At 31.4% G+C, this 9675-nt stretch overlaps 1 protein-coding gene across 1 annotated transcript; it reads right to left on the bottom strand.

Moving 5' to 3' along the window:
• Positions 1 to 350: 350 nt before the first annotated feature.
• Positions 351 to 9646, bottom strand: LOC134721602 (platelet-activating factor acetylhydrolase IB subunit alpha2-like). Its single transcript, XM_063584706.1, has 5 exons — positions 9475 to 9646; positions 5503 to 5592; positions 4321 to 4437; positions 3808 to 3930; positions 351 to 1230 (listed from the first exon to the last, which is right to left on the bottom strand). The coding sequence occupies exons 1-5, from the start codon at positions 9538 to 9540 to the stop codon at positions 910 to 912; spliced, it is 717 nt and encodes a 238-aa protein (XP_063440776.1). The 5' UTR covers positions 9541 to 9646; the 3' UTR covers positions 351 to 909.
• Positions 9647 to 9675: the final 29 nt, after the last annotated feature.

The following is a 9675-nucleotide window of genomic DNA, read 5'->3' on the forward strand; positions in this document are numbered from 1 at the left end:
GAACAAATATACGTTGACAGCAATCACCATGATGATAATCTTTTAAAGGTATTGTAGATACATTTCATTTCTTTTATATTACAGCACTTAACTGTTTGGTTTTCCCAATGACTATTTTTTTAAATGTGTATACCAATTATTATTGAAAAACATGTCAACATCTGAAAATTATCAGGGATGATTTTTCTTTAAAATAATTTTATCTAAAAATTATGGAAATTTATCAGAAAACACCTTAACTTTTTTAAAACATAGATATGTCCCTTTGAACCTTTAATGACAGGCCTAAAGCTAGTAAACTATAACAGATTTTTCAAGAACATAATTATCTTTTTTAACTCAACCCTGTAAAATATGTCTATTAAGCTCTATACTCAAATGGAATACAGGCTTAACTTTTAATGACAAGAGTCATTCATTCAATGTTAACGTATGAACCTCTCATATTAAAGTACAATCTGATAAGCTTGTTTTTGAGCAAATACTTTCAACGCAATTTTCAGACATGGTGTAAGTACATTTTTTTCAGATTTCATTTTCTGAAGATTATGTCACTGTTTTAACATGATTTAAATGTATTAACAAAAACAAAATCCCTCAATAACAGCATCAAATTGTGCATATTCCTTCTTAAGCTTAAAAGTCCATTACGTTTAATGAGGACAAAAATCATATATTTCAATGAATAAATGGCAGGAAAATTTGAATAACTTGTATTGACATTAAAACTTTTAAAGCACTATGCTACACCACATTTTTAATGGATTTCCCTGAAAAAAGCATTTAATATTTCAAGTTGCTAGGGATAAGGCATGCTGGCTGCTTTATACAACAAATGCATACAAAGAACAAAAATAATGTGACCCTAGCCCTGCCATGAAGATCTGGACGATCTGTAGGATGTTCATATTACGTTGTATCGTTACATAGCAAATCGGCTGTGGAGGACGAATGCATGGAAGTGTTTTCAACCTTCAAAAATGTTTGAAGCAAGCTCTGTACTTCTTCTACCAGTGGCTCACAAAACTTTCTGTATCCTTCATTCGTAAAGTGTAGGTAATCGTACATATCTTTTGAATCTATCAGTCCTTCTGAATTGATGAAGGAGGAAAATTCAGCATTCAGGAATGAGATATTTGGGGTTCCACTTAATTTTGAACATAAGCCCTCATTTATCTTGGAAATCTTTTCTCTGAGTGGATTAGGTTTTTCACCTCTTGGAGGAATTCCCTGAAAAATGTAAAATTAAATGAAAATGTTATATCCAAGAGAATACAATACTGTGGGTAATATATTTGAAGTTTATCTTTTTAATCTTGAAAATGTTTTTTAATGGCTATTAAATATAATTAAAGGCCAAAAATGTAACTGCCATACATAGAGAGAATAAAAGTAGCAAAAACAGTGATTATTAAATGTTATGCAATAATTTTATAATGCACTTAGCAATGCTTAGCAGATTATACATCAAAAATGAGATCAGATCAGTGATTATCGAATGAAAAATCTGAATTTTTTTGTTTGTTAGTTATTTAGATAATTTGGTGAAGATGGTAGAACTTTCATATTTACTATTACTGGAAAACTACGTACAAACTTTGTCTAAGGTGGTACCTAACACTATAGGGAGATAACTCTGTAAAATCAGCTAAAACTAATTATGTTGTGTTGTTAAGGGAACATTAAGCTTCTCAATGATCAAAATAAGTGTTTGTCAAACTGCTATAAAACCAGTGCAATTTTTCTGATAAAACGGTGGTTCAAATTTTTTAAAAATTTTATATTTTTGTCAAAGGGTCAAAGTAAATACTTTGTCAAAATTTTAAGAAAATTAAAAGAGCCAAAGTTTTGCATTCCACATTAAGAGTTTAGACTTGATACATTATGTACATGATGTAAGGCACCTGACTATTGTTGAATACTGAATCTATATACATGTATGTCTTTTTGGTTTTGTTCGTTCACTGTCTCTTTGAGGAAAAATATCAACATCTTCTTCAATTTTATGTTTTTTGTTATCCAGTCGTTTTATGTGTGTGATGTGCTTGAGCTTAAGTTTTTGCCATATGATTACGGATTTTACATTTTTATTTTTCCTAAGACATTGTTGTCATAGGTGATATTTTTGTTATTTTACATTTTTTTCTATTCCACAAATGTTGCTGTACAATCAGAATTAGGTAGATTTCCTAAATATTTTAATATTGTTATATCTATAATAAGCTATCTGCATAGATTACATCATTGTAACTAAAATTTATTGAAAGAAGTGTTTTTATGTAACAAAGATATGCATGAAAATAACACTATGACATGGTATTCCTCTGTTAAATTTATTTTACAAAAGCTTGAATTGAAAGAAACATATTGTATTGATTATTCAATTAATAGATTAAAACAACTTATTATGAAAAAGTTAAAGACATTATTTTTAAAAGCATGGTTCAATGATAAAGATAATGTTAATGGAAAGCTAGATACATATTTTTCTCATAAAAGTAATTTCGAAATGGAAAAATATCTTGATATTAAAAGTTTTCAATCAAGACAAATTTTATGTAAATTTTGCAGTGCTCACCAATTAAGAGTAGAAAAAGAGCGACATAAGAACAAACCTATAGAAAGGTCACAGAGGACTTGTAATTTTTGTTCTCATAATGATATTGAAGATGAGTTTCATTTTTCAATTAACTGTTCATTGTATAATCAATGTAGGGAATCACTGTTTGCACAAGCTCATGAACACTGTCAAAATTTCATTAACTTAGACTGCAAATCAATTTTTTTATGGTTAATGACCACTGAAGATCAACATATACTGAAAAAGTTAAGCACTTTTCTTATCCAGAGTTTTGAATTGAGATCCACAAATTCTGTTAACGGCTAAATCTCTTTTAGTTTATCTATATATATATTTTTAATTCAAAAATTTAATTTAAGTGCACATTTCTCTATGTGTATGCATATTTCTTCTATTAATATGTAAATGCTTATATATGCATTAACAAACTGCAGTAAAACTCTAAGGTGCTTATCATATTCTTGCAATTGTCAAAAAATATAATTATATACATAAATATCTAGTAATTGGTTGCTGTGTGTACATGGGAGAAAAATACCCTTATATCTAATCAGTTGGGGCTGCATATCATTTTTATGCAACTCTAAACACCATATCTGTTTAAAGGGGAATAATCCTTACAGAAATTGATTGTCTCCCATATTACTTTCTATTCCATGTACATGCAATTACTGTTCAGTGTTCTATTGTCATGTACATGATGTATTTCATTTTATTATTTCATTGTTATAACAAATCATTGTAATCATTGTATGAGATTTAAAACCCGCAAGGGTCCATAATTGGATTAATAAAGTATTCTTATTCTTATTCACCATGCATCATGTTATCAGGTGAAGATGAGAATATTTTATGCATTTAATTCTCAACTTTATTTACTTTCCCCTCCAACATGTCCATATATTTTGATTTGAAGGCCAATGTTAAATTATGTGCCTGGTCTAATAAGTTATATAAAGCCTGGTATTTTTGATGATTGTTTTAAGCCAGATATTCAAATGACATGTTAATTTATTGATGTCATGAATTTGCACACACAATCAGATTTTCTGCTGAAAATCTAGCATTCATGAACTGATGAATAAATTCATCAATATGTCTGCTTTTGGGAGATAATCAAATTTCATATGCTGTCTAATTTTATTGATTAAAATTAGTTTCAGATTATTCTAATCCTATAAATAAAACTTATAACAACTTATGCTAAACTAAAATTATAGATTTACCAAGACAATTATTTGAGCTTGGCTCTGTCTCTCCTGTATGGCTTTAACAATGGCAAGAATACCTTCTGTCACTTCTTTATCTGTATGGTCATAATTATTTGTCCCAACCAAAAGAACAACAACCTGTAAAATAATTGTATATATGTATATGCTTATGTCCAGTTTAAAATAATTATATACATCTTCATGCTTATGTCAAGTTTAAAATATTTGCTAGTGAAAACAATTTCATCTCTTTCAATAGGAAGTATTGAAGTAACATAGATCATATTGATTTTATGGTCTGAAAACTAGCCAAATCCCACTCTTTGACTTTGCTCTTGGAGCATATGCAAATAGATGCATAGAACTTTTGAAGTTGTCAAAGAACCAAACAGGGTTTTTTTTCACCTAAAAGATTATATTCAAAACTAAAAATTCAAAATAGACTAGTGATCTATTATCTGTTAAAAACTGCAAAACATAAAAAGAGGGCAAAGTTTTTAGGACATAAAAAATGCTGAAATTATAGACCTTTGGCTGGACATCATCCATTTCGCCGTTTTCCACTCGCCATAAAACATGCTGTGTCTGGTCACCACCAATACCAAAGTTTAAACTGTGTAAAGGCTGGAACATCTTCACCCATATCTGTAAATAACAACAGTTCAGCAGTTATATCTATTGATATATGGGTGGTAAATTTTTGTTAGTGGACTGAAAGTTTAAAATTTGATGATCAATCAGTTAACTAGAAGCAACATTCTTTAATTTTTTTAATTAAATCTGTATAAGCTATAGGTATGCATATATTGGTTTAATTAAATTGTGTTATTCTGTTGCATTCATACTGACATTTATCTCACAATTTCTTAGCTCACAAACGTAATAAAAGTCTGAATTACTTTTGTGGAAATTTGGGAGACAACAGCCTACAAACATGACAAATGCAGATTACAAATTTAGAAACATTTATTCACTTGAAATTGATTCTGCATTGCATGTGTTATATATATGAATGAATCACCTTCTTCAGTGAAATGGTGTGTTATAGTTATGGTTATATGAGTGAGTCACATACCTCAGACAACTGCATGTGTTGTATGGGTAAGTCACCTTCCCCAGAGAACTGCATGTGTTGTATGAGGGGATCATCTACCTCAGAGAACTGCATGTGTTCTATGAGTGAGTCACCTACCTCAGACAACTGCACATGTGTTGTATGAGTGAATCACCTTCCCCAGAGAACTGCATGTGTTGTATGAGTGAGCCACTTACCTCATACAACTGCATGTGTTGTATGAGTGAGTCACCTTCTCAGCAAACTGCATGTGTTGTATGAGTTAGTCACCTATCTCAGACAACTGCATGTGTTGTATGAGTGAGTCACCTACCCCAGAGAACTGCATTTATTGTATGAGTGAGTCACCTACCCCAGAGAACTGCACATGTTGTATGAGTGAGTCACCTACCCAAGAGAACTGCATGTGTTGCATGAGTGAACCACCTACCCCAGAGAACTGCATGTGTTGTATGAGTGAGCCACCTACCCCAGAGAACTAAATGTGTTGTATGAGTGAGCCACCTACCCAAGAGAACTGCATGTGTTGTATGAGTGAGCCACCTACCCCAGAGAACTGCATGTGTTGTATGAGTGAGCCAATTACATTAGATATTAAACTGCATGTGTTATACAAGTCACAGTGAGTCACCTACCTCAGAGAACTGCAGCTGTTGTATGAGTGAGTCACCTATGAATACAACTTCAGGCTCTCTCTCTTTGGCTTCATACATAAATCTTTTATGCTGTAATAAAATATATATTATATACCAAACTGAATTCAAAATCATTAGTTCATGTATTATTAGGTGCAATTCTTCAATCAAATATAATTTTTATTTTTTTCTCACTGTATTTCATGTTTATGTTGTGAAAATGTTATCATTTTAATATTTGATGAAAAGTCAATTATAAACATGATAACATCAGGAGCGAGTAATTCAGTGGTTGTCGTTAGTTCATGTGTTACATATTAGTTTTTTGTTCATTTTCTTATATAAATAAGGCTGCTAGTTTTCTCGTTTGAATTGTTTTACATTGTCTTATCGGGGCCGTTTATAGCTGACTATGCGGTATGAGCTTTGCTCATTGTTGAAGGCCGTGCGGTGACCTATAATTGTTAATTTCTGTGTCATTTTTGTCTCTTGTGGACAGTTGTCTCATAGGCAATCATACCACATCTTTTTTATAACTTGTACAAACATTTATAATATTTATTTTGGTGTTTGTACATTTACATTTTTTTGGTGTTTTAGAAAAGTTAATGCATTGATACACACCACCATCATTCATCATTTGACCATAGAATTGGTACATTATAAACATGATAAATAACCACACACTGACAAAACACCTTATTTACAAAGTACAAACATGACAAAAATAGTTTTTCATCCTTTGAGCGGGTGAGTGTGAGTTTGCACAGCAGTATCTGCGTTATGGATTTCCACTGGAGATCAATAGTATAGATGTAGACCAATCTTGTCATGGTAGCCCATGTTTAATCTAGTCATGTTAGTATTAGTAATGTGTCTTGTTATCATAAGTTCTGACAGATATTACATGAATTGTATATATATAGCCCCATTGTATAAATTTGCCATAGGAATTTCTGTTATGAACAACAAATATAAAAAGACAACTCAAGAGAAAATATTCAAAAAGAATCATGAAAAACAGAGTCCTCAATCATGTCAATAGTCCAAATAATTATGACGTCTGGCAACAGTCAGAGATATAACTCAATAGGGTTATTACAGAAAATAACTAGCGGGTGTTATTACAGATACTTTTCCTTAAACTTTCTAAATCTGTAATAACATATGTTTGTTATCTGTAAAATTATTTAATCTATAGTGGACTCTTGGGAACTCTTGAGACTTTGCGAAGAAACTAAATGCATAGCCATCATAATTAATTTGTAAATTGAATTAATACCTTTTTGATTAACCATGGTTACTCAATGAGACAAGGCTATTTAAGAATTAACTTAGCTGTGATAATAAGGCTTAGTTATTCATGTTATTAAAGGAATGTAATCTATTATATAAGACACTTTGGAATTACTAAGAAACTTGGCAGAACCTCATTACATGCTCTGGTCATTATTTCTTACAATAAATTAAAATACATTGTAATTAAGCATGATTTATGTCTGAGCAAATGCTGAGCAAATGCTTTGAAGTGATATACAAAAGCTGTGATAACACCCTTTAGTTATTACCAGCATATTTTTTTCTGAAATAACACTGTTACATCTTTCAATAGTTAAGTATACATAAAGACAATAGTAATATTAATAGAACTTGTATACATTTTCAGTGGTCTCGCTAGCCCAAAATAGAAGGGCGCCGCGCCCTGAGTGCCTTCATCAGCGCCCTTCTGCCCTGACGTCTTTTTCCAAAATTCTCTTGTGCCGTTTTGGTGAAATTTTGTTTTATCGATTTCTGATCTCCAAATTAATTACATATATGACACCTGTGTGATTGCCCCCAGGTTAATCATGTCATTACAATCAATTACAATGGTAAAGACTTCAAAGGTGTTAATAACTAGGTAAATTAATAAGGACAATGTATCTTTTTGTCATACTTTTGATGAATGTGTCATCGAGTGTATGTGTTTAGCTTGGGTCAGCATTTTCGATCTCCAAGTCACAATGGAGAAGTGTATAAATGAAGACTTTCATGACTTAAGAATTGAATTTAAGTCATCAAAATAAAACTATGTCTTTACTGAAATGCCTTCCATCTCAACTGATCTCAACTGGTTAACGACAAACACAGTTTTTAATTAACGCAAACGTGGTGTAAATTGATTTTGGAGTTACTTCCCCTGTTTTAGCTTGTTACAAATTTGTGCTCTAAAAATATTATCTAGTATCAAAAAAAGGAATAAATCACCAATTGAATATATAATAACATAATAATGTTATCTGAAAGATATTAACTGTCTTTGAACATATTGAAAAAAAATATATTGCAATTTCGACTTGATAATTATACAATTTATTAGCAATCCATGTTCTAAACATTGTTAAATTAGTATTGCACTCAGCTCTGAAAGTTCTAACCGTGCAATGGCTGTATAGCCAGTCAATGTAGTTAAAAACTTCTATTTGTTGTATTAAAAGTTGTAATCAAACCATAACCTTTGATAATGGGTAGAGTGAAGTTAAACTATAAAAACATAATAATAAATTGTATGTTGATGAAGATGTACTATATCATGTATATCATACATAACTACACAAACAATGAAATAAAGCCTCTCGGGGGGGCCACTTCAAACTTTTTTTGGTAGGGGTGAGCAGCTGAGACATCAAGTACCCCACCCTTTTCATATATTTTGTTTATCAAAAATATATACCTTATCATATATTAATGAACAAAAAACAGACCTATACACATATTTGGATATTTTTCATCTTCTTGTACATTAGTATATGCATAAATTTTTAGGTCCCGCTCATTTTATGTTCTTGTTTAGAAGCAACGCAGTCACAATAATCACACCTTGCTTTTCCAATGAATTCGTTACATCTTAAACACTTTCCTCTATTTGCCCCTTTTTTATCTTTTATTAAGAAGAATTTTCAATTTCAAAAGACAATAAAATATGTTTTGTCAGATAAACGTAGTAGCACTTCACATAGTATCACTTTTACTGAGATTAACATTACTTAAAAACTGATAAAAAGTCACATTTGCCGTTCCCTCTTGAAGGACGCTGACACTATATTATGGAATTTCTTTAAATGTTTCATGTATACAAACTTTTCAATGTTAAGTAGGTGGAAATGTCAAAATGATTGGATTTATTGCAGCTATAACTAACCTCAGTGGAAATACCACATTGTATAAATAGAGTTTAATTGGGTTGACAAATAGCTGATGCATTTACGACTGTGGTTTAACCGCATCAAAAATAAATACGAACATTTGATTAGTTTCAGATACTTATGATATAATCCAGCAAGTGATAATATCAACCTATTGATATATTTAATCTGATTTTCTCACCCTTTTCATATATCATGAAGCATAAAATAGTGACCTATTCCAGCGACTCATCCCTACCAGTCATTACATAGGAAGTGGCCCCCCCGAGTAAAGCCTATAGTTGTAATGCATCTTTATTTTAAAAAAAAACAACATATACAGTAAAAAAAAAGATATTTGTTAGCTTGTGATACACACAGAAACGTAGACAAAAAAATGAGCAGTGCCTTTTCTTATCATAAAAAGTGCCCTGCCCTCCACTGGCACCCTGCCCCTTTTGATTTCTAGCTAGAGCACTGATTTTAACTAAACTTATTATGTAAATTGTCCCTTTGAAACATGTAACGTACATATGTTATCACAGTTCTTTGATTTTTTAGGCCACAATAACAAATGTATGTTATTTTCCTGTAACAACCCTATAGAGTTAATAAATATCCCTGAATGGGCAAGGCTATTTTAATTTTTTTCTGGGACGCCCGCAAATTTGACTTATAGGTGCCGAGTTGACTATAACGGGTGTCATTTAAACCAGGTACCGAAATGACTAGACCTGTGATCAAAGAACTGGCGACATGTTACACAGCTGAACATGCTGAACGACTGGAGAAGTATTATTTATTCTACCTGACTCATCCATCGACCATCACCTTGCACATCTTCTAGTTGTTTTGGCTCAGTTGCAGAACTCATCTGTGTCTTTAAGTTTGTTAATTTATTAAAATTAAATATAATCGACCGTCTTGTCAGGTTGGTGGCTAAACGGAAGTAGTGTAGAACTTGTAATAAAAGAAATAATGACGGTTTGATGAACATATTCTATTATTT

The sequence above is a fragment of the Mytilus trossulus genome, chromosome 6, assembly GCF_036588685.1.
Source record: "Mytilus trossulus isolate FHL-02 chromosome 6, PNRI_Mtr1.1.1.hap1, whole genome shotgun sequence".
Lineage (NCBI taxonomy): Eukaryota > Metazoa > Mollusca > Bivalvia > Mytilida > Mytilidae > Mytilus > Mytilus trossulus.

What these genes read in the sequence shown, in the direction of transcription:
- LOC134721602 (XM_063584706.1), bottom strand. Translation starts at nt 9,540, where the DNA reads ATGAGTTCTGCAACTGAGCCAAAACAACTAGAAGATGTGCAAGGTGAT. An exon ending in TGGATGATGTCCAGCCAAAG is followed by an intron (nt 3,931 to 4,320) that starts GTCTATAATTTC and finishes ATTATTTTACAG; the next exon opens with GTTGTTGTTCTTTTGGTTGG. An exon ending in AAGCTCAAATAATTGTCTTG is followed by an intron (nt 1,231 to 3,807) that starts GTAAATCTATAA and finishes TACATTTTTCAG; the next exon opens with GGAATTCCTCCAAGAGGTGA.